The sequence below is a fragment of the Furipterus horrens genome, unplaced genomic scaffold (genome assembly GCF_987537825.1).
Source record: "Furipterus horrens unplaced genomic scaffold, mFurHor1.1.pri manual_scaffold_2, whole genome shotgun sequence".
Lineage (NCBI taxonomy): Eukaryota > Metazoa > Chordata > Mammalia > Chiroptera > Furipteridae > Furipterus > Furipterus horrens.
Genome location: NW_028327172.1, coordinates 152,985,568 through 153,010,421, shown reverse-complemented (window position 1 = coordinate 153,010,421; position 24,854 = coordinate 152,985,568). Strand labels below are relative to the sequence as shown.

Here is a 24,854-nt window from a genome sequence, read left to right as displayed (position 1 = left end):
AGTTTTTACATCTAGCCCTAGATGGTGTGGCTCAGTGCAACGAGCGCCGCCTGTGAATCAAAAGGTCACGGTTCAATTCCTGGCCAGGGCACATGCCTGGGTTGCGGGCCTGGTCCCCAGTTGGGGATGTGTGAGAGGCAACTGATCAACCTTTCTCTCACATATCGATGTTTCTGTCCATCTCTCCCTCTTTTCCCCTCCCTCTAAAAATAGAAATAAATAAAACCTTTAAAAAGAATTTTTATGTCTACTTTTATATATAATATGCCCCCCCTCCTTTTTCTTTGTAGTTTTTAGAAATCAGGATTTGGTATTAAAGTTGTACCAGTTTATAAAATGAAGTAGCTTTTCATCTTTTAAAATTGTCTTTGGTAGCCTAAATGATATTGGAACTATCTGTTCTTTAAAGGTTATATTTCAATCTGATCTTCTTCCTTTCCTTACCATTCCAACATCTTCAAGTTTTCTATTTAAGATATAGTTTTGGGAGTGTATCTGGAAAGCCCATTTATCTCTTAAGTTAGTTGCACATGGTATTCTTTGAAACTCTTCATTATCAGAGCTTAATTCCTCTTTCTAAATTTGTATATTTTGGTATAATTTTTGTTGTCTGTCATTTTCGAAGGGATATATCTATTTCATTGTTTGAGGAATTGCTTTTTTTTTTCCTTTCCTTTGACTTTTGGTTTATTTTGTTAGTTTCTTAAGATGAGTATTAACTTTCCTTATTTTTAATTTCTTTTTTTAATAAACGTGTATGCTAAGAACAGGTTGTGGTGTGATGTGATAGTTTGAATTTTCAGTTTGAACATTTGAAATCTTTGATTTAGTAATGTGTTTCTCAATTTCCAGGCCCTTTTTTGTTTGTTTGTTTGTTTTATTTCTAAAGATAGTGATTCCCATTTGGAGGAAGACAACCCACCTCTGCCAGCCTCATGTCCTTCTGCAGGAGTCACAGGAGTCAAGTTGGAACCTCGCAACTGAGCTTGACACGACTAATGTCAGTGGAGTTGAAGCACTTAAATTAGGAAAGGTTACGAAAATGAAGGGACGAGCCAGGCAAATGCAAACAACTCAAAAGCAGAGGTGGTAATATAAGTTAGGGTAGAACTTAAGGTTAATGCACTGGACAGAATAAAATAGGATATTATGTAATGATCAAAGGCCCAATTAATTAACAAAGCAGTTATAACAGTCATAAACAAGTAGGCATCAAACATAGAAGCCACATATATATAAGCAAAATCTGTCCATACATAAGAGAAGAAGTAAAATTTACTTTTTGGGGAGTATACAGTTATTTGAATTTTAACATATATATTTTAATAATTGTATATGGTCATATTTTTAACTCCACAAATAAAATGCCATATATTTGTATCATCCCTCCTAAAATACCTAGTGCTGCCCCTTTTTAGTTACACTTGTCCCCTTTTCTGACCGCTGCCAACTAGTAGTCGGTTCTTACTGGTGTAGTATTGTCTTTCTGAGAATGTCATATAAATGAAATATACAGTATGCAACCTTTCAGACTGAGTTTTTTCACTTAGCATAATGCCTTTGAGCCACATCCAGCTGCATATCAATTCTCTCTGTTTTTAAAAAAAATCTTTTATTTATTTATCTTTAGAGAGAGTGGGAGGGAGGGAGAAAGAGGGGGAGAAAAATCGATGTGCAAGAAACATCAATTGGTTGCCTCTCACATGCACCCTGATCTAGGACCAAACCAGCAACCCAGACATGTGCCCTGACTGGGTATCAAACCAGGGACCTTTTGTCTTGTGGGTTGACACACAACAAACTGAGTCTCACCAGTCAGGGCAGTTCTCTTTTATTGCTGAGTTGTATTTCATTATATGGATGTTTCAGAGTTGGTTTATCTAGTCTCCCATTATAAGACATTTGGGTTATTTCCAGTTTTGGGTGATTATGAATAGACTGGTTGTAAACTTATAGGTACAGGATTTTATATAAATATTAATTTTTATTACTCTAAATACTCAGTAATGGAATTGCTGGGTTACATGGTATAATAAATGCATGCTTAACTTTGGAAAACAGTTTGGCCATATTTAAATAAAGTATTTTTACATTATTCCCACTAACGTTATATGAAGATTCCCATTCTTTCACATCTTCACACATCATTATACAGGGATGAGCAAAAGTAGGCCTACAGCTGTTCATATGGAAAATAATTCACTAATAAATAATACACAAAAAACCTAGGTGTTTCACCCACAACTATAAACCTACTTTTGCATACCCCTGTACTTAGTATAATGAGTCTTAAATTTTGACCATCTAGTAGATATGTATTGGTATCTCATGGTTTAATTTGCATTTTGTAATGACTAATGAAGTTGAGCATCTTTTAAAGTGCTTATATACCATAACACACATGTGTGTTGTGTATGTGCATATTTAAAGTGTTTGTTCAAATCTTTCGTTAATTGGATTTTTTCTTTTTCATTGTTGAATTTTGAGAGTTCTTTATATATTCTTAACATGAATCCCTTATTAAATGATTTATGTTTTGCAAATATTTTCCTCCAATTCTGTCATTTTCTTAACAGTAGAAGTTTTTTATTTTGATGAAATTTGATTTATCAATTTTTTCTTTTATGGATGACAACAGAGGTTTCAGTGATTTTCCTCTATGTTTTCTTCTAGAAATTTTACACTTTCATGTGGTACAGTAGGTCTCCGAATCATTTTGAATCAGTTTTAGATCAGGTTGGGAGAACTGACCTCTTAAACAATATTGATTCTTAAGATCACCGAACAAGTTATATCTCTCCATTTGTTTATGTCTTAAAATTTCTCTGGAGTGTTTTGTTTCAGGTCTTTTGCATCTTTTGTTAAATTCATCACTAAGTATTTCATAGATTTTTACGTAAAATAGTATTGATATTTAAATAATTTTTCAATTTCCCTGTTCGTGGCTAACATATAGGAACATATGAGTTGGGTTTTGTTTTTTTTTAATGTTTATTTTATATTCTCTAAACTTGCTAAATTTGCTTATTAGTGTTAGGAGCTTTTTGTTTTGTTTTGGTTTTGCTTTTACTCTGTAGATTCCATTGGATCTCTATATTTTTCTTTTCCAATCTGGTTGACTTTTATTTCTTGTCTTATTGCCCTCACTAAAAATCTTCAGTACAATATTGAATAGAAGTGATAAGAGCTGAAATCGTTTTTATTTTTACTTTTTTGTTCCTGATATTAAGAGGAAAATATTTAATCTTTACCGTTAGGTATGACGTTAGGTGGCATTAAGTACATTCACACTGTTTTGCAACCATCACCACTATAAATTTCCCAGACTTTTTCATTACCTGAATCAGGAACTCTACCACTTAAACACTAACTCACACACCACTCCCCTCTCAACCTATGGTAACCTTTATTCCATTTTCCATCTCTGTGAATTTGTCTAGTTCAGGTAGCTCATATAAACAGAGTCTTACAATATTTGTCCTTTTGTGACTGGCTTCTTTCACTTAGCATAATGTCCTCAAGATTCAGCCATGCTGTTTAATGTGTCAGAACTTCATTCTATTTTATGGCTGAATAATATTTCAGCCTATCACGTACCACATTTTGTTTATCTATTTCTTTTGGGTTCCTGGACCCAATTCCAATTTGTGTGGAAGGAATGTTTTCCATGCCATCAGTTCTTGAGATGCCAGCTGGGTCAGTCTTGACGTTATCTAACCAGAGATAGCGTCAGATCCCACATGCTAAGGGTTCAGTCCTATGGGACTGTCTACTTCCTCCTGTCTCCACTTCAAAGGCCCTCTCCCCCGACCATCTACTTCAGATGCCAGTCCAAATTCCAGGTTGTCACCTGTGCTTCTGACTGACCAGCTTGGACTTCAGATGTCAGTCATAAGTTCAAGATGTTACCTGTACTTCTAACTGGCTATAAATCAGAGTTTCCCCCAAGTCTCTCATCACATTCAATTAAGCTCATAGAACTTAGAAAACATTTCACTTACTAGATCACCGATACATTATAAAAGGAACAGGCAAATGGAAAAAATGAATAGGGCAAGATGTGTGGGAAGGGGTGTAGTGTTTCCATGCACCACTCTTCCCAGATCTCTATGTGTTCAACCTGGAAGGTCTTTGAACCCCCTCCTTTTGGGTTTTTATGGAGGCCTCATTATATAGGCAGGATTGATTAAATCATTGGCTGTTGGTTGTTGAGTCGACCTCCAGCCCTTGTCTCCTCCACAGAGGTCAGGGATGGGACTGAAAGTTCCAGTCCACTACAAGGTTGGATCCTCTGGCAACCAGTCTCCATCCTTAGGTGGAGTCTAAAAGCTACTTCATAAACATTTCTGCAAAAAAGCTGTTGGAATTTTTATACAGATTGTGTTGAATCTGTAGATTGCTGTGGGTAGTATTGCCATCTTAACAATGTTAAGTCTTTCAACTCATGAACACAGCATGTCTTTCCACTTATCTGTGTCTTTAATTTCTTTCAGCAGTGTTCGTAGGTATCAGTGTTTAAATCTTAAACCTCCTTGGTAAAATTTATACTTAAGCATTATATTCTTTTCGATGTTATTGTAAGTGGAATGGAATGGTTTTTAAAAAATATTCTTTGTGGAGTGTTCATTGCTAGTATATAGGGATGCAGCTGATTTTTGTATTGATTTTATATTCTACAACTTTGCTGAATTCGTTGATTAGTTCTTGTAGTTTTTTGTGTATGTGTGGAATAAAGTCATTAGGATTTTTTACATACTAAGAGTATGTTATCTGAACAGATAAAATTTTACTTCTTCTTTTTCAATTTGGATGCCTTTTATTTCCCTTTTCTTTCCTAATTGTTCTGGCTAGATCTTTTAGTACTATGTAGTGAGAGAAGGCATCTTTGGCCTGTTTTTGATCTCACAAGAAATGCTTCCATATTGGTGAATACTTGGAGGTGCTGGGAGGATGGTGAGCTCAGAGGAAGGCATGGAAGCCCTGTGCCCCTTCCCACATTCCTTGCCCTATGCATCTCTTCCATCTTACTGTTCCTGGGTTGTACCCTTTTATTATACCCCTCTAATTTAGAGCCAATTGGTCAGAAGCACAGTTAACAACCTGGATCTGTGATTAGCATCTGTAATGGTGGGTATAGCAATCTTGTGGAACTGAACCTTTACTCTGTGGGATCTGATTCTTAATTCCAGGTATGTAGTACCAGAGTTGCATTGAATTGTAGGACACCCACCTGGTGTCCCTGGAGAGATGGAGAATTCCTTCTTGTGGGAAAAACCCCTATATATCTGGTCACAGAAAATGTTCAGTTTTGTAGTAGAGGAGAAACACAAGGATTGTTTCTTTCTAGACATTCTGCTTCTATTATGAGCTCTTTGTCATCCACATGAGGAGGCTGAAAAGATAGTTCACTCAAATCTAGTATTAAGAAGTTGGCAAAATCAAATTTATCAGAGATTCCCACTGCTGCTGCCAATGAAGTCAAATTAACAGCCACTTGGAAACAGAACCAGTCTTGGTGAAGAAACAGTTTGAGCATATGAGAACTTAAGAGCTCAATATCAGCACATGAGAATCACCAGAAGAGACAAGGGAAGATGAATGAGGACTTGAGGGGTCTCAATCCAAATCAGGTGCCCTATCAGGCTGACAATGGCTGTTAACTTTGATGATAGGATGTTCTCTGTAACTTTCAGATCAAATATGTTAGAATAATAACTTGGAGACAATTATTGACATGCAAACTACACATGACAGAGACAGTCATTAGGCTGTCCAGAAACATACAGAAATGGGAACTTATAAAAGAGGAAGTCGAGGGAAGGGAGGAAAACAAACATTTTGGGAACAGTGAGTTTCTTTTCTTGGGTAAACTAATTAGCCAGTAGCTAGCAAAAAGTCCAGTTTGCCCGTGATCCTGTTGTCTGGGATTATGAAGGAAAAAAAGATTTCTCCACTCTGAAAAACCTCGAGAATTTAACTGTAGAATATGTATGACAGGCTCTCTCTCTGTAGATCTACCAATGGCCTTGATGTAGTACATGGACCAAGTCAGAACTGTTACCTTCACTGGAGTTTCTTAGGTTTTCTTTTGTTTTTTAAAGTAATATGAATAAAATGTAAGTAATTTCATTTATTTTATGTAGATAGTGTGGCATACTTTTAAAAATATATAGACGTGTTTAATACAAGATTATTTAACATAGGGTTTTCGGGGAAGGTGGACTGCAAAGAAACTTTGTACTTAGGTTTTCCTTGAACTATGTAATTGGCACTATCCTTTAACTAATGTTTGTACATCATTCTAAGCATGGCTTTAACGACCTCTTTATCACTCTAGCCCAAAACACCAAACTTATTTTTTTCTTAAATCTTTGCCACACAGGAAGTCCTGGCATAATGCACATTTTAAAATGCACTTTATACCTAATTTGTATATGTAATAGATTACCAGAAATCATCCAAGAATTACTAATATATTTCCTTATTTGTGGCAGGTGTTCTATTGAACAGTTGGTATATGAGGGTGCTGTTCATCTTAGTTGTGGCTTTTCTGAATTAATTGTGACAAGCTAATAAGATCTTTTGAAAGTTACCCTTCAAACTTCTTAAGCTAATGTTTTCCCTCTGGCCAGTGGGATAGACTGCTTATTTTTTTTGAAACTCTTTCATTCAAGCCAGATGGCCTGTGTCAACCCTTTTCCTGAAAAGGGAGATGTTTTGGGGGTTGCTGTAGTAAAACCTCATGTGACTTTTAATGAAGCTCTTTTTCTCTTTACATAAATTCATACTAATAGAAGATTTTTATAGAACTTAGAGCAGCTCTCTTTCACATATAAAGATTCTTAGAGGGTTGGGCACAAAACTTTTTGTACATGTGAATTCTCTTTGAAATTGTGCAGTAGCAAGTGATCACTGATGATATTATGTAAAACTAACACTGTTTTATAGGATAAAACAAACAAAACAAAATTTACAAGACAAGGAGTGAGGGCTCTTTTATATTTTTACTGGTCCTCCAGGTTTCCTACAGTCAGAATCCAAGTTAGGGAGTTGGTTAGCTGTAAACAACACTCTTAAAAATAATGTGTAGATGCTTAGGGAGTCCCTGAAAATTGCCTGGATTCACAGTCAGCCATAGGTAGTCTTGTACTTTAACACTGTGAATTTCTAACTCTTGGCTTTTAATGTACATATTCAATCTCCACCTTATGTTGAATTTTATTTTACTTTTTCAAGAAGTACAGGTAGGTGAGTGTGTGAATCCTACAAACATCTGGTTTTCATTTATCCTGACGAAATCCTAAGGTGCTGAACTTTAGTGACACTTTTTCTTTTATCTTCACATCCATAGCTAAGAACTTGCAGTATGAATTAGGGCATTTGATAAAGAGGCTTTTCTGTTTTCTGGTTTTCTTGGTAATTGATTTTAAAAATACATTTTACTGGGATTCTTACCAAAATTTTTATTTTTTCAAGGTGTTGACTTTAAGGTGAAAACAATTTCAGTGGATGGAAATAAGGCTAAACTTGCAATATGGGTAAGACTTTTAAAAATGTACTTGTATAAATATGAAATTGTACTTTTTAAAGAAGTGTAGATATTGATGTTTGTAGTGTTCTAGAGGTGACTGAACAATTTGTATTAAATAACTTGGGAAATTTGATGTTGATTAAAGGATAAGCAATAGTCATATCTTATGATTGGGTAACTAGGCAGTGACTTGTTTTATTTAAAAATTTCAAATATATAGACTATTCAGAATATTGAAAAACAGAACAAAATATTTTTAGAAGTAATCTTGCCTGCCAGACATAATTATTGTTACTGAATGTATTTCTTTCAAGTTTTAAAAAGACTGCTTAGACTGAACTAGCATAACACTAAAGGCAGTTGTTGGGGGAAAGGGGAATGGAGTCATACTTAAAAAAAATTAGTTTTTTTAGTATAAATATTTATAAAATTTGAGTTTTCCAACCTTGGGATTATTTTTTACTGCTGATGCCCAGTCTTTACACACTGGCTTTTATTTCATTTACCTGTCAACCAAACTGTTCTCATCCACATTGCTCTGTTTACAGTAAAGACCTCTTCATGGTAATGTTGAATAGGTAGCTTAGTAAAAAATAAAAAAAATTGAGTTTATTGGGATAACATTAGTTAATAAAATTATATAGGTTTCAAGTGTACAATTCTATAATACATCATCTGTATATTGTATTGTGTGTTTACCACCAACGTCAAGTCTCCTTCCGTCACCATTTATCTATCCCTCCTTTACCTTCTTCTACCTCCCTTTACCCCCATTTCCCTCTTGTAATCACCATACTTTTGTCTGTGTCTATGAGTTTTTTCTGCTTAATCCCTTCACCTTTTTAATGCAGTCCTGCCCAACTCTCATCCCCTGTGACAGCTGTTGGTGTATTCTCTACCTGAGATCTGTTTCTATTTTGTTTGTCAGTTTATTTTGTTCATTAGATTCCAAGTATAACTGAAATCATATGGTCTTTGTCTTTCTCTGATTGGTTTATTTCACTTAGCATAACACTCTGGGTAAGATTTCCTTCTTTTTTATGGTCAGGTAATATTCTATCATGTAAATATACACAGTTTTTATCCACTTAGGCTGCTTCCAAATCTTGGATATTGTAAATAATGCTAATAATGCTGAAATGAACATAGGGATGCATATATATTCTTTCGAATTAGTGTTTTGGGTTTCTTTGATTATGTTCCCAGAACTGGAATTTCTGGGTCATAAGACAGTTCCATTTTTAATTTTTTGAGGAAACACCATATTGCTTTCCACAGTGGCTGCACCAGCCTGCATTACCACCAACAGGGCATGAGAGTTCCCTTTTCTCTACAACCTCGCCAACACTTGCTTGTTGTTTTATTGATGATAGACATTCTGACAGCTGTGAGGTGACATACCTCATTGTGGTTTTAATTTGCATTTCCCTGATGATTAGAGAATGTTGAGCATCTTTTCATATGTCCATTGGTTGTCTATATGTCCTCTTTGGTGAAGTGTCTGTTAAGGGTCTTTTGCCCATTTTAAAATGAGATTGTTTTTTGGTGTTGAGTTGTATAAGTTCTATATAGATTTTGGATATAAACCCCTTATCAGATGTATTATTGATGAATATGTTCTCCCATTCAGCCTGTTGTCTTTCATTTTGTTGATGATTTCTTTTACTGTGCAAACACTTTTTAGTTTGATGTGGTTCCATTTGTTATTTTTTCTTTTCTTTCCCTTACACATCAGAAAAAGTATTACTAAGAAAAATGTTCAAGATGTTACTGCCTATCTTTTCTTCTAGGATTTTTATGGTTTTGAGTCTTACATACAAGTCTTTTATTTATTTTGAGTTTATTCTTGTGTATGATTTAAGAAGGTGGTCTAGTTTCATGTTTTTGCACATATCTGTCCAATTTCCCTAGCACCATTTACTGAGGAGACTGTCTTGACCCCCATTGTATGTTCTTGGCTCCTTCATCAAATATTAATAGATCATAAAGGTGTGGGCTTGTTTTGGGTCTCTATTTTTTATTTTTCCTTTTATTGATGCTAGAGAGAGGGGAAGGGATAAAGAGAGGGAGAGAAATATCAATATGAGAGAGAAATCGTTGCCTCTTTCATGTGTCCTGACTGGGGACCAAACCTGCAACCCACACATGTGCCCTGACTGAGAATCAAATCACAACCTTTCAGTTTGCAGGATGGCTCCCAACCAACTGAGCCATACCAGCCAGGGCTTGACTTTCTATTCTGTTCTATTGATCTATATGTCTGTTTTTATGACAGTACCATGCTATTTTTATTACTGTGGCCTTCTAGTATAGTCTGATATCAGGTAACATGATTCCTCCAACTTTCTTCTCCTTTCTCAAGATTGCTTGGCTATTCAGGTTTTTTGTGGTTTAGAGTATTTTTCTAGTTCTGTGAAATATGCCATTGGTATTTTGATAGGAATTGCATTGAATCTATAGACTGCTTTGGGTAGAATGGACATTTTAATGATGTTAATTCTTCCTTTCTGTGAACACAGTATATGCTTCTGTTTATTTGTATGTTCTTCAGTTTCTTTCTTTGGTGTCTTATAATTTTCTGAGTAGATGTCTTTTACATTCTTGGTTAAATTTATTCCTTGGTATTTTATTTTTTGATGCAATTGTGAATGGGATTGTTTTATTAGTTGTCCATTCTGATAGTTTATATTGTTGGTACATAAAAATGTAACTGATATCTGAATATTTATTTTGTGTTTTACTACATTACTGAATTTATCAGTTTCAATTGTTTTCTGGTGGTTTTCAGGGTTTCTATATATAGTGTCATGTCAGCTGCAAATATCATGTCTTCTGCAAATAAAGACAGTTTTACTTCATCCTTTCATTCTTTCTAATTTGGATGCTTTTTATTTCTTTTACTTGTCTGCTTGCTGTAGCTAGAACTTCCACTACTATGTTGATTAAAGTGATGAAAGTAGACTTCCCTGTCTTGCTACCCATCTTTTATTTTTTAAAAGATTTTATTTATTTCCTTTAGAGAGGGGAGAAGGAGAGGGAGAGAAACATCAATCATCAATGTGTGAGAGATACATGGATCGGTTGCCTCTCACATGCCCCCAGCTGGGGAACTGGCCCACAACCCAGACATGTTCCCTAACTGGGAATTGAACCCGTGACATTTCGGGTCACAGGCTGGTGCTAAATCCACTGAGCCACACCAGCCAGGGCTTGTTATTGATCTTAAGGGAACACTTTCAGTTTTTGCCCATTGTGTATGTTATTGGCTGCGTGTTTGTCACTTAAGGCCTCTATTATGTTGAGGTACGATCCCTCTGTTCCCACTTTGCTGAGAGTTTTTTTTATCATAAATGAGTGCTGGATTTTATCAAATGTTTTTTCTGTATCTTTTGATACCATCATGTGATTTTTATCCTTTGTTTTGTATATGTGGTGTATTATGTTTATTGATTTGCAGATATTGTACCAGCCTTGCATCCCTGGAATAAATCCCACTTGATCATGATGTATGATCTTTTTAATGTATTGTTGGATCTGGTTTGCTAATATTTTGTTAAGGATTTTAGCATCTATGTTCATGAAGGCTATTGGCCTATAATTTTCTTTCTTTGTAGTTTTTGTATCAGGCTTTGACAGAAGAGCTTGGACCTCTTCACTGCTCTTGAATTTTTTGAAATAGTTTGAGCAGTATAGGTGTTTGTTCTTTTTTGGATATTTGGTAAATTCACCTGTGAAGCCATCAGATCCAGGACTTTTATTGGTAGTTTTTGATTACTGCTTCAATTTCATTAGTTGAAATAGATCTGTTCATATTTTCTATTTTTTTCTCGATTCAGTTTTGGAAGATTGTATGTTTCTTGGAATTTATGCATTTCTTCCAGATTGTCCTATTTGATGGCATTTAGGTGTTTGTAATATTTTCTTACAGTTCTTTGTATTTCTTTGCTGTCAGTTGTTACTTCTTTTTCATTTCTGAATTTAATAATTTGGGTCCTCTCTTTTTTTCTTGATGAGCCTGGATAAAGGTTTAACAACCTTGTTAATCTTTTCAAAGTACCTGCTATTGGTTTCATTGATTTTTTTGTATTGTTTTATTTTTAGACTTTTAAAATTTCTTTTCTGATCTTTATCATTTCCTTTCTCCACTCACTTCGGGTTTTGCTTCTTGTTCTTTTTCTAGTACCTTTAAGTTTTATGTTACATTGTGTATTTGAGATTTTGCTTGTTTCTTGATGTAGGCCTGTAATGCTATGAATTTTCCTTTTAGCACTGCTGCTTTTGGTGTAATGCTCTGAGGGTATCAATTAAAGCCATCTCATCTAGTGTGTCATTTAGGCTACATTTTCTTGTTGATTTTCTGTCTGGACGATCTATCCATTGATGTCAATGGTGTGTTAAAATCCGCTACAATGACTGTAATACAATCGATTTCTCCATTCATATCCATCAGGATTCGCTTTATATATTTAGGTGCTCCTATGTTAGGTGCATAAGTGTTTACAAGGGTTATATTCTCTTGTTATATTGATCCTTTTATCATTATGTAGTATTGTTCTTTGTTTTTTATTGCAGCCTTTGTTTTAAAGTCTTTTTTTCTGTTATAAGCATTGCTACCCCAGCTTTTTTTTTCATTTCTAGTTGCATTAAATATTTTTTATATCCCTTTATTTATAGTCTGTGTGTATCTTTCATCCTGAGGTGGGTCTCTTGTAGACAGCATATATATGGGTGTTGTTTTCTTATTCATGCAGCTACCCTATGCCTTTTATTTTAATCCTCACCCAAGAGATAGGAAGGGAGAGAGAAACATTGATGCAAGAGAGAAGCATCCATTAGTTTCCTGCCATCCACATACAGACTGAGGATCATATGTGCCTTGGCCGGGAACTGAACCGGCAACCTAGGTATGTGCACTGATGGGGAATCAAACCTGCTACCTTTTGGTTACAGGACCACACTCCAACCAACTGAGCCACACTGGCCAGGGCTACCCTATGCCTTTTGATTAGAGCATTTAAGCCATTTACATTTAAAGTGATTATTGAATAAAGTGATTATCGTTAGATACATATTTATTGCCATTTTATTCTTTATAACTATGACTCACTGTGTTTTTTATCTTTTCCTTCTTCTTAAAGAAGACTCTTAAACATTGTTTTGTAATACTGCTTTGGTGGTAATGAACTCTTCACTTTTTCTTGTCTCAGAAGCTCTTTATTTCTCCTTCAGTTTTAAATGAGAGCCTTGCTGGGTGAAGTAGTCTTGGTTGTAGGTCCTTGTCTTTTATCACTTTAAATATATTATGCCAATCCCTTTTGGCATGAAATATTTTTGTTGAGAAATTTGCTGATAGTGTTATGGGAGCTGTCTTGTAGGTAACTGTCTTTCTCTTGCTTTTTTGTTCTTGGCTAGGAACATCGAACTTGATTGATGATACATGACAAAGTAGGGCTCTCTGAGCCTCTCCCCTTCTTCACGGTGTCTGAGATGGAAACTGTGGAGGTCAGGAGATTCTCAGTATGTTGGCGGGTTGATTTGGGGCAACCACTCCTTAGCCGCTGAAGGCCTCTCTTCCTTTTCCTGGGGCTGGTGGTCCAGGGGGCTCTTACTCCTTGGAGGCCATGTGGACCATGAGGCCCACCACCCTGTTGCTATAGCCAAATTCATTGTCATACCAGAAAATGAGCTTGAGAAAGTGGTCATTGAGGGCAATGTCAGCTTTAGCATTGAAGGTGGAGGAGTAGGTATCACTGTTAAAGTCCCAGGAGACAACCTGGTCCTCAGTATATCCCAGGATGCCTTTGACTGGGGGACCTGTGATGCCTGCTTCACTCTGTCCTGATGCCATCATATTTGACAGGTTGTTCCAGGATGCAGGTCAGATCCACAACTGACAAATTATGTTGGGGAAACAGAAGGCCAGTGAGCTTCATCTCTTGTTGCTTTTTAAGATTCTTGCTTTGTCTTTAACCTTTGGCATTTTAGTTATGATGTGTCTTGGTGTGGTCCCCTTTGGATTCATCTTGTTTGGGACTGGGTGCTTCCTGGACTTGTGTGTTTTTCCTTTACCAGGTTAGGGAAGTTTTTAGCCATTATTTCTTCAAACAGGTTGTTGCTTGCTTGCTCTCTCTATTCTTTTGGTATCACTATTACACTTTATGTTGTTCCAAAGGTCCTTTAAAGTATTCTTATTTTGAATAGGTAGCTTTAATTGTCAGAAACACCCAAGATACTTAATGTCTACGTCTGCCTGTCTATCCCTTGCTCCTATCTACTTACCTACCTTCCTACCTTATGTCTGTCTATCTAAATATGATTGTTATTATATTAAATATATATTACATGTCATTAAAATGTGCTGTTTTGTATATCTAATTTCTTCATATACTATGATAATTATGTAAATATATTTTTATAACATGATATATAATGTTTGAACTAGTCAGCTACCTTCAAACTGATACATACTTCAACATGGTGGTTAAATATTAAGGGATGTCTAGACTTCAATTACAGGTTGAGACCACAATATTCATACATTGCGTGATCTCATTCATTTTCATGGCAATCTTTGAATGGCACACTGTTCCTAAGAAACATTTTATCCCAAATAACAAGTAACTTTGTAAGTGTTCTAATGTCTTCCTGTTAATTTTTTTCTGCATACAGTATTCGACATGATTGGTGGCCTCTTTGCCTGTCTCCCCAAAAAACATTTAATGTCAATCAAAACAGTAATGCCATACAGAAAACAATTTGAAAAATGTTAGATTAGGACATAGTAAAATATACTGAACAGTTTAAGAATGCTGGCTGCTTTCTGTGCTAAAATGCGAGACTGATTTTCCATATGTTTTTAATGGCTGATTTGTCACCTCTTTCTGTCCCCGCTACTGCTTTGTGAAAGGTACAGATCAGAGTAGGATCTAGGTTTGATGGTTGCCATAAGGTCTTTCGTATGAGAGACTTTTTGTATTTAATTTACTTTTTAATTCCTTTCTAATAAAAAAGTTGACAGGTATCATTGAAGTGACATCTTTATCACAGGCCTATAAGTATTTTTTAAAGAAGAGAGCTTTCCATCTGACTATAAGGAAAATACAGACTCATTCTAAGAAGGATAATTAAAACAATAAGAAATGAAGAGGAGAAAGTTCATCATTGTCTACATTTTAGTTAACATCCTTTAAAATACTTAGGCATGTGCATATCATTACATGTTTGTATATGCAGTTTTCCAAAAGAAAGGATTATATTTGCCCCCACAACCCCCCACACACACTTTACATTCTTTGTCAATGAAAATAGAGGTACCTCGGTTTAGGTAGCTACCTGTATTCCATCTCATGGCTATACTCTAATTTAGTTAATCCTAGTGAAAAGTATTTACATTGTTATTAGTTTTTGATAAATATTAGTAGTGCTCTAATCAGCATCCTAATTTATACATCTGTGTGTCCTTGTCTGATTACTTTAGGATGTTTACCTAGAATAGAATTGATTCAAAGAAGGTGAAGTATAACATTGAGATATATCAAACAAGTCTTCTGTACTATATGTTAACATTCTTTTTCATTTTTGCCTGAGTAATTTTTCACTATATTTGCATTTCTTTTGCTTAGTGAGGTTTTTTTCTCTCATATTTATTGTTTATATTTTAAATGGATTTTCTTTTTATATACTTGGTCCATTTTGTATTAGCACTTATCTTTTTAATGATTAATAAGTCTTTATATATTAAAAAGACTATCTTTTGTCAAATGCTATTTTTTTCCACTCTGTCTTTAAATCTTACTTAAGATGGATATATGTTAATGTTCTTGTTTGTGTTTGTAATACTAACTGGTCATATCCTACAATATTTTTTTTTTCCAATTTGCCATTTACCTTCAAATCATTTTTAGGATCACAGTGTGTGTCTGGGGAGGGATGGGGTCAGCGGAGATATGTTCTTGCCATACCAAGGTTTAGTGTTTATGTGATCAGATCAGTTATTTTCTCATGGCATCTGGGTATCATGTCATATTTAGGACGACCTTCTCACTCAGTTTTAGAAATGTATGAATCCATAGTTTTCGCTTAATTCTTCTGTAGTTTTACTTACATAAATAAAATCAGTTCCTTTCCTACTTGGAAGCTCCTTCTAGGATCAGTCAAATAGAATAATCAAGCATAGCCCTGCCCCCACTGCCTCCTGAAAGTGCTGCATATGTATTATGACCTACTCTAAGCTTGTTTTTCTCTGTGTTCTTCCCTCACTTCCATGCCTCTCATTCTGTTATTTAACTTTTCTAGATCATTTCTAGCCCTTTATACATTGCTGTCTTGAATAATCTCTTCTCCTCCCATTACTAAATAAAACTGCAGGATAAAGATAATAAGCTCTCCTGCTTTTATCTTACAAAGATGTCACTACACTTTTTTTACTGTGTATTTCTGTTTTGAAAACAAACAAGCAAAAATCTAACTTCTTACTATTTAAGCATATAAATTTTATAGTTGTTATAAATCCTGATCCAATACTATGGCACAGGGTTTTTTCCCCCAAATAATTATACCCTCTTAAACTTTTTTATAGGTGAATAAAAAATGTGAAGACTTACACATCTGACTTAATTAAAAATTCATATTTAAAATGTCAAAATCATGTGCACTATTTTAACACTAAAACATTTTTTGCTATAATCTTTACTTTTAAAACATTGGGCTTTATGGAAATTATAACGGGAATTGCAGTTCCAGTTTTTATGTTGTGTTTCATCAAGGTAGTTACTGAAGTTGATCTCAGTGAAGACCAAAGAGAACAAACTTATATATATTCAAATGGTTTTCTACTAGTTTTGGAAATTAATTTATTGAAGTATGGATATTTTCACTATGCAAATAGAATTACTTCCTGTTATAACAAGTAGTCTTGGGACACAAATATTTCATCCTTGGTCCTTTTCCTGACCTATATTATATTGTCAAAATTATAATCTGCTTTAGATAGCAAAGTCACTTCACTTTAAGTAGCTTTTAATTTGTATTATTGTTTTGAGTAAACATGCAAATTGAATAATTTTAAATATCTGAGGCAATTTTATAAAAGAATTTTAGTAAATAGAGAAATCTTTATCTCATAAATTTATCTCTTTAGAAAGTTTAATTTTAAATTTGCTACTTTTTCACTTCATCCTGGGAGGGGGGTATTTCTGTTGCAGTGAGAATCTGAAAGCCAAGGACATAATGCATTTATGTAGGCTTATCTGTGGAAGAGCAGCAGATGTGCAGAGTGGTTTATGTGAAAGTTAATTTCCTAAGTTTCTCTTCTGGGGCTATGAATTACCTCAAACACTCTACCTTATTGTTATTTTCTTTAAGCTTTCTCTACTTTGGCTAGGCTAAGAAACTAGGTATTGCTAGAGCTCATTACTGCTGGTTTAAAATTTTTCTCCAATCTTATAAACCTCTTAGAGGTTATTCACACTCTATATGCTCCTTAATTAAACTCACATTTACAACCGTGGAACTGGTAGCTCAGCTGACATTTGATATACATCTTTACTTTTTTTCCGGGTACTTTACATTAGCATACTGCAGACTTTTCTTTTTTTTAATTTTATTTTTCAGTTATGGTTTACATTCATTATTATTTTAGATTAGTGTCAGGTGTACAGTCTAGTGGTTAGACAGTCATAAACTTTACAAAGTGCTTCCCCTGATATTTCCAGCACCCTTCTGGCACCATGCATTGTTGTCATAATCTGTGACTGTTTTTATTACCAATTTGTACTTCTTAATCCCTTAACCTTTTTCACCCAGTCACCTTAAAAGGCAGGATAGTAAATATTTAGTCCAACCCTAAGGCGGGTCATGAGGCATTACATAAGTGAATGGGCGTGGCTGCTAAAATGTTATATAGTAAAACAGGTGGAGGGCTGAGGTAGCAGATTGCCAACTAACTGCCGCCACAGTCAGTCCACTGACGTAGAAAGAAGCCAGAAGGAACCATCCAGGAAGTAGAGACTTCTTAATTAGTTTTTTCACTCCTGTCCCTCCCCCCTCCAGCAGACGTTGAGCAGCTATCCTATGGCAGGACTTTCTCTAGGCACTGGGGTTGAACTGGAGATTAAGCAGATGAGGATTCTTTCTCATGAAATCTTAATTTCCTACTAGTGTACATTTTATGTTTCTCACCCCTGGCATGAGTCAGAAATATGGGGTGGTTTGGTTTTATGCATTTTCCTAAAAGAAGATACATAGAAAACACTTCAAAAAGTCCAGACTAAAAGTTGCTTGCCTAAAATGCCTTCAATGAAATGGGTTTCATGTGTGATGAAAATCTTAAATCCAAAGTAGTAGGAAACCTTTACTTAGTTGCATTTTTTAGAGATGAGTCAGTGTTTAATTTTATTTAATGTAACATTTATTAAGAGAACACATCTTATTTAAATTTCAAGTTTTAAATGAGCTCTTGTGCATTGATATTTTAAATAACGTTGTTTACTTTCTACTTCTAAATTAGTATGTTGAATGTTATTTATACTTTGTTTTATTCAATAGTTATTGATTATCACTTCTAGGATACTGCTGGTCAAGAGAGGTTCAGAACATTAACTCCCAGTTATTATAGAGGTGCACAGGGTGTTATACTAGGTAAGTTTTCACTTTAATATACTGTTTTAAAAATATTATTGTTTATTACTGGAATTTCTGATTATTATCTGTAAATGTCAATAAATTTTTGTTTTATTTTTCTTTAGGGCTACTTTAAAGTAACTTGAAGTTGTATTAACTTTAATATTAATGAGTATTGAAACTTGTAAAATTTATTTTCAACCCTTTGTCTAGCAATAAAAAAAATCAGGCTAATTCACTTCATTTAAAAGCACGTTAATAAGGAAATAATTGAGGATTAATCCACATATATAGTTGGTCTTAGAATATTACAGGAAACTGATCTTTAGTTAGAAGCATTTTATCAGTCCTAAAAAAAAAAAATAATCACAAAGCACTTAACACAGAATTTAAATACCAAATGTGGATCTCAGTTGAAAAGTGGTTGTCCTTTTTTTGCTTTACGTTCTTTTATTTATTATATATACAAATCTGTTTTATGTACAATACTTGCTTCTATCAAATAATCATACTGAGCCATTCCATTGGTAATCTTCCCAGAAATAGATCTTTGTGCACTTCATGCACTATCAAAACTTGAGACTTCATTACCGATTTTAGTTTTGAGGCCATTCCCACAATTCAGAATATACACAAGTTGTTAAGGTGATGAAAGTGGGCTGAAAGAAACCATAGGATTCAGCACAGTTAAATTGTGTATTTTGCTTGCATTAGAGCCACAGCATGAACAGCTAATGTTGTGGGTATCTCACTGCAGTGTGGGAACGGCTTTTGAAATATATGATGACTGCATGGCTGGTGGGCAAGCAGTTGATGTGTCCTGCTGGAAGCTTCACCAAGGGCTCATTTCCTCTCCACCTCTCCTTTCTTGGGTTCTTGTTTCAGTTTGTAAATCAGTCAGGGCCGCCTGGATCACGTCTTCAGCCAGCATGGAGCAGTGCAGTTTCACAGGGGGGACACAGAGTTCCTGGGTCATATTTGTGTTTTTGATGGTCAGGGCTTCCTCCACTCTCTTTCCTTTCAGCCATTTGATGGCTCAGGAGCTGGAGGCAATTGCAGAACCACAGCCAAATGATTTAAACCTGCATCCACGATCTCCCCCTTTTAATCCACTTGAATCTGTAATTTCATTACGTCATCCACAGATCCAATTACAACATTTTTAGATGTCCCCTCATTTTTGGGATTTTCATAACAATCAATAACCTTCCAGAGCAGCAGGGCCCACACCACCCACCTCAGACACCTCCCTGGCTGCTGCTGTCTTGCGGGCTTGCCAAGAAGTGCTCCTGGGAAAAGTGTAAAATAAATATTGATCATTTGTAGGGAGAATTCTTTTATATTGTGATTTGTGAGGCTTTGGTTTTATTTCTGTTAATTTGACAGTGAGTCTATTGTATTGGTTTTAGCATCTCCTAAGTTTAGAAAACACTATAAATTGATAAACCTCTTTATTTATTATAATTCAGAATAATGTGAAAGTGATAACAGAGGAAGACAATCAGGATTTCATCTGCTGACTTTACATTCTGTTCTTGTAAGAAGCATATAATCATAGATGTTTAAATTCATGTAAAATTTTTGGTATTTTGTCAGATTTGAACCTAAACACATTGTTTTTGGACAAACTTCCTTTTTTGTTGTTATGAATGAAGGGGCACCTGTTGTTTTGCTTAAGTTGGTTTTCATCAATACACATCAAATTGAAATGTGCATATGTGTGTTTGTATTTTTTTCATTTCTTTGTGTCTTCCATCTACATCGGTAGACAGTGAAGATCAAGCTTTGAATGCTTAAAAAAAGACTTACCATATAGTAATGTTAATGCCTGTTTACATATCAGAAATATGATATCATTGCTTTTTATTTTTAAATGCTTATTTAATAAATGACTTCTTTACTTCAGTTTATGATGTCACAAGAAGAGACACCTTTGTTAAACTGGATAATTGGTTAAATGAGTTGGAAACATACTGCACGAGAAATGACATAGTAAACATGCTAGTTGGAAATAAAATTGATAAGGTAAGAAGTTAGCTACTTGGCATTTTGGCTCTATATTTTGGTAGCTTTTCTTAATCTTTGCGTCTATCTTTTAGGAAAATCGTGAAGTTGATAGAAGTGAAGGCCTGAAATTTGCACGAAAGCATTCCATGTTATTTATAGGTAGGTGTGTAAATATTTAGCCTTTCATTATTAATAGGGAATTTAAAAATAAAATTTATGCTAAATTTTTCTCTTTAGGAATTATAAATGATATGTATTCATAGTTATCTCATGATATAAAATCTAACTATAGAATCAGGTTCTTTATTTTTCCTTCTGTAAGAAAAAATAAGATCCATTATATGAAGTCATACAGAACACAGTCAGATCATTCTTCTCAAGATATAATGCTACTTAATAAAGCCAGGCTCCCAGTGCTAAAGTCACTCCACCTAGTAACTTGCTACAGTGAATTAGAATCTTCATTTTAATAAAATCTTCATGTGATTTGTATGCACATTAATATTTCAAAAGCATTGTAGAGCAGGGGTTGGCGAACTATAGCAGGGGCCCAGTCGGGCCCCATCATTTCTGTGGAACACAGCCATGCCCAGTCACCTGCATACTGTCCGAGGCTGCTTTCGGGTTCATGGCAGAGTTCAGTTACAATAGAAACCATATGGCTACAAAGCCTAAAATGTTTACTATTTGGCCCTTTACAAAAAAAGTTTGTTGACGCCCCTCATCTAGAAAAGTGGCATGCTTTTTAAAATTACAGACCCCTGGGACTTACACAGGTCTGAAAGAGGACCTAGAAGGCAGTATATAAAAACCACCCTAGTTGATTGTAATGTGAAGCTAGCTATAAGAGTTACCAATTTGGCTATTTCATGGTGTTAGAAGTGACTAGGAATCAAGAAGTGGATATGGAAGAACATCATATATAAGTAGAAGCAAAGTGGTGTAAGTGGAAGGTATAGGGAGTTTTAGAAAGGAACAGTACTACCTTTACTTTTTACTTACTGGGTGCCCTTTTGTTTCAATATTTGTTAGTTTATTCAATAAATATTGACTGAACATTGAGGATATAATACTGAATAGAACAAACAAACTCCCTGCCCTTATGGAGCATACGTTCAAGTATGGGAAACAAGTAAGCAATGCTATGGAGGAAATAAAGCATTATGAGAGGAGAGGGAACGACTGGCTTGGGGACTGATTCGGGCAAGTTCTTCCAGGGAATGCCATTTGAGCAGGAATCACCACTCATCTGCAGGCCAAGAGGGAGGGCATCTTGGGCTGAGAGAATAGCAAATATTTCCTGAGGTAGGAACCAGTTTAGTGCATTTAAGAAACAGGAAGAAAGTTTGTGGGCTGGAGCAGTATATATTGGGGGAAAGGGTGGTTAATAGTGGGAGATGAGATTTAAAAAGGTCATGTTAGACCTCACAGGATATGGTAAAGAAATGGATTTTATTCTAAGTGTGGTGGAAAGCAAGGGAATACTGCTGTGATCTGATATTCTTTAAAAAACAAAAAATGACCCATTTGTGTAGAAAATGGACCATGAGAAGCAGAAGCAAGAGGCCAGTTATTCTCTTAAAATAGCCCAGATGAACGAAGCTGGTGGTTTTGACAGCAGTGGCAGTGATAGGTGGTGGAAAGTTGGCAGACCTGGGAGAGGCTTTGATCGACAGTAAAGCTGACAGGCAATGAGTGGGGGGGAAATCCAATAATGTTAAACATGGGGGGGGGGTCGTTGATTTGGCTCTTTATATATTATTGGCTGATATTTATGCCGTGATAGTTGCACAGAAAAACAGCAGTATGACCAGAAAAGGATGTACTATAACATTTTTCCTTGAATTTCAGAGGCAAGTGCGAAAACCTGTGATGGTGTGCAGTGTGCCTTTGAAGAACTTGTTGAAAAGATCATTCAGACACCTGGACTGTGGGAAAGTGAGAACCAGAATAAAGGAGTCAAACTGTCACACAGGGAAGAAGGCCATGGAGGAGGAGCCTGCGGAGGTTATTGTTCTGTGTTATAAACTCTGGGAAATGCCATCTCTTACATATTTGATCAGATAGTGACATCCTTCTGTATATAAATTAACTGCTATTTTAGGGACCTTGCAGTTTGCACATGTTTGTTTTGTATCATGGCAGTAAATATTTACAAGAAATCCCACTTATTGGCTTTCCCAGGTAAAATGTTAGGGTAAGCACGCAGTTTGCAGTCTACAGTTTTTTATGTAACATAAAATTGGTGTACCTTTATAAGTACACTTCATTTTATGACTTACATTTATCATGTGATTTTTAAAAATTCACCTACTTTATGTTGAGAACAAGGTCCACTTTTGGTCTTCTTTTTGCTTGAATATGCCTATCAATTACTGAATTAATTGATACGTAGAATTACTAGAACCACTGGGAGATTACCGGTATCATCCAACCTGGTGAATTTCTTCAGGAATAACAAAGAGCATGATTCCACATCTTTCCTAGGATGTCTGTTGGCAGATTCTCTTTTAGTACTAAACAAAATTCTCTTTACGGGGTGTAGTCCAGGCCAATTTATAATTAAATCTCTGTTCTGACGATGCTTCTAAAATAGCATTGATATGTTAAAGAAGTTTGGTCTTACTTTTTAATTTACTTCAATGAATAGCTCAGTTGCTTAACTGGAGTTTTAATTCTGTGATATGTGTACATTGGATTCATGACCCTTTGTGCAGCATTTTTAGTTATGTGATGTTTGGCAGAATGGCAATAAGGTCTTCCCTTACTTTGGTTTCAGAAGGATACAAATAGTGTGTTTAGGTGGCTCATGTTAGTACTTAACACTTTTTAAACCAACAAGTTTTGCTGTAAATGTTGGTGGTATTTGTCCGGTACATCCATTGTAGCTTGTGTAATGTTTATAATAGCTGTATCTTATGACTTCCGTAAATTGCTTGTTGATATTCTAAAACCTTTGCCTGTGTTTTGAGGGTTGGGAAAAAAAACACTAAACGATAATTTGCTTCCAGATTTTGATGTGTATGGGGAAATATTATTGCAATGAAAATCTTGGTAATTTATTGTAACAAGTAGTCAATATTTTATCAACCAACTTGTACAGACTAATAAATCTTTGCCACAGTATTCAGGTTTCTAACCTCTAGCTCTTGTACATTGTATATATATTTTTACTCATATGTTATTTTAATTCACATTGATGTTTGCTATTTAAGCCCTCAAATAAGTAATTTGTCTTTTCAGGCAGGTCACTATCATACCAGAAATAATACAAATTCCTGGGCAGTTTGTTCTCTGTATACAGTTGCAAAGGATAAGCGTTTCTGTGGGTTATCTTTACAATACATGTGATAATGGATTTACTTCAAGTCAGGTTCTTTCTGAAATGTCCATCTTTACATAAGAAAACCTTAAGTTCTACTTGGTTCACACTTGTTAGACCTCGTCACATGTGATTAAAGGTTTTATACAGTATATATATTTTTTATTAAGTATAAAAACATTTACTGCTTTAATGTTGGAAAAAGTTAGCCAACACATGTACTTAAGATTTATTCATATTACGTTAAAACTAGATTTGTATATTCATGTAGTGTCTATATTGACAAGACATTTCTGTTTATTGCTTTTTGCTTCTTGGGCTATATAAATAACCTTTCTGTACATTGGATTATTGCCTTGATTTGGTCAGAATTTGGATACATTTGAGTCACTTAACTTTTAAAAACTAATTTTGTTTGATTTATATTGTAACCTTTTGTAGTTTTTGAATAAATATAGTCTGCTTTCCTTAGATGCACTCGTGCAGGAAGTATTATACATTTCCCTGTTACTCTCATCAGCTGAGGAACCTCTGAATATAGTGTTGTTCAAGTTCTATTGTATTCTGTGGCTTTCACTTTACTATTTTCTTGCAAACTTACTGTTTCATAGTAGAGGTTTTTTAATTGAAGTGTTATAATATCTAAAATTATTAGCCACAGAAAGGATTTTGTTAATTTTTCCAATCATTTGAAGTGGTTTTAAAGTGCTTTTTGCAGATGGGCAAATTAGAACAATTAGGATACATATAGTGTTTGTGTTCTAGGGGTATGGACATAGACCTAAAGGAACAAAGAACTATTCAGTTTCTATTAAGAGCAATAACATTTATTGAAAGATTCCTTGGTGTGAGGTGCTGGGTTATCTCATGAAACCTCACAGCAACTTTAAGAGATTGGTTGGTACTACTGTTATGCCCATTTTAAAGATGAGGATAAGGAAACACAGGTATGTTGGGTAAATTCCCAAGATCACATAGCTAATCAGTGGTGGAGATGGATTTCAGTCAAGGCATCTTCACTGCTGAGTCTCTGCTCTTTAACCACTGCTCCCTTTGCTGGTACTAGCTTGCTGTTTTAACACAGTAGGGTTGAGAGTTTTCCTGTTTCTTATTGTTCTTTTTCAGATAGTTCAGTTATAGAGTAAATCCCATTGATGTAAGCCAGCCATTTAAGTCATTTAACCAAAAAGTTAAACTAGAGGAGTATGTTGTCTCCTAGTTCTTTTATCTTTTCCGGGTGGTATGAAAATCTCTGATTTACAATAGTACAAAGTCAGGGAACTTATGGTATCTTAACTTTCTATTTGTAATTGGAGTTGAGAAAAATTAAACCTAGGAACAGTCTTTAGTTCAAATTTGTGGGTATTCTCATTT

At 35.0% G+C, this 24,854-nt stretch overlaps 1 protein-coding gene across 2 annotated transcripts in view; it reads left to right on the top strand.

Moving 5' to 3' along the window:
• The window catches only part of RAB18 (RAB18, member RAS oncogene family), a 31,135-nt gene extending 8,661 nt beyond the window's left edge, over positions 1–22,474 (top strand). The window contains exons 3-7 of one of the 2 annotated variants that reach the window (XM_090266644.1): positions 7,477–7,538; positions 18,097–18,169; positions 20,058–20,176; positions 20,251–20,317; positions 22,010–22,474. In XM_090266644.1, coding sequence (XP_090122770.1) covers positions 7,477–7,538; positions 18,097–18,169; positions 20,058–20,176; positions 20,251–20,317; positions 22,010–22,185 — 497 coding nt within the window. In that variant the 3' untranslated portion in view covers positions 22,186–22,474. The remainder of the gene's footprint in view (positions 1–7,476; positions 7,539–18,096; positions 18,170–20,057; positions 20,177–20,250; positions 20,318–22,009) is intronic. The other variant, XM_090266645.1, reaches the window with a different exon arrangement.
• Positions 22,475–24,854: the final 2,380 nt, after the last annotated feature.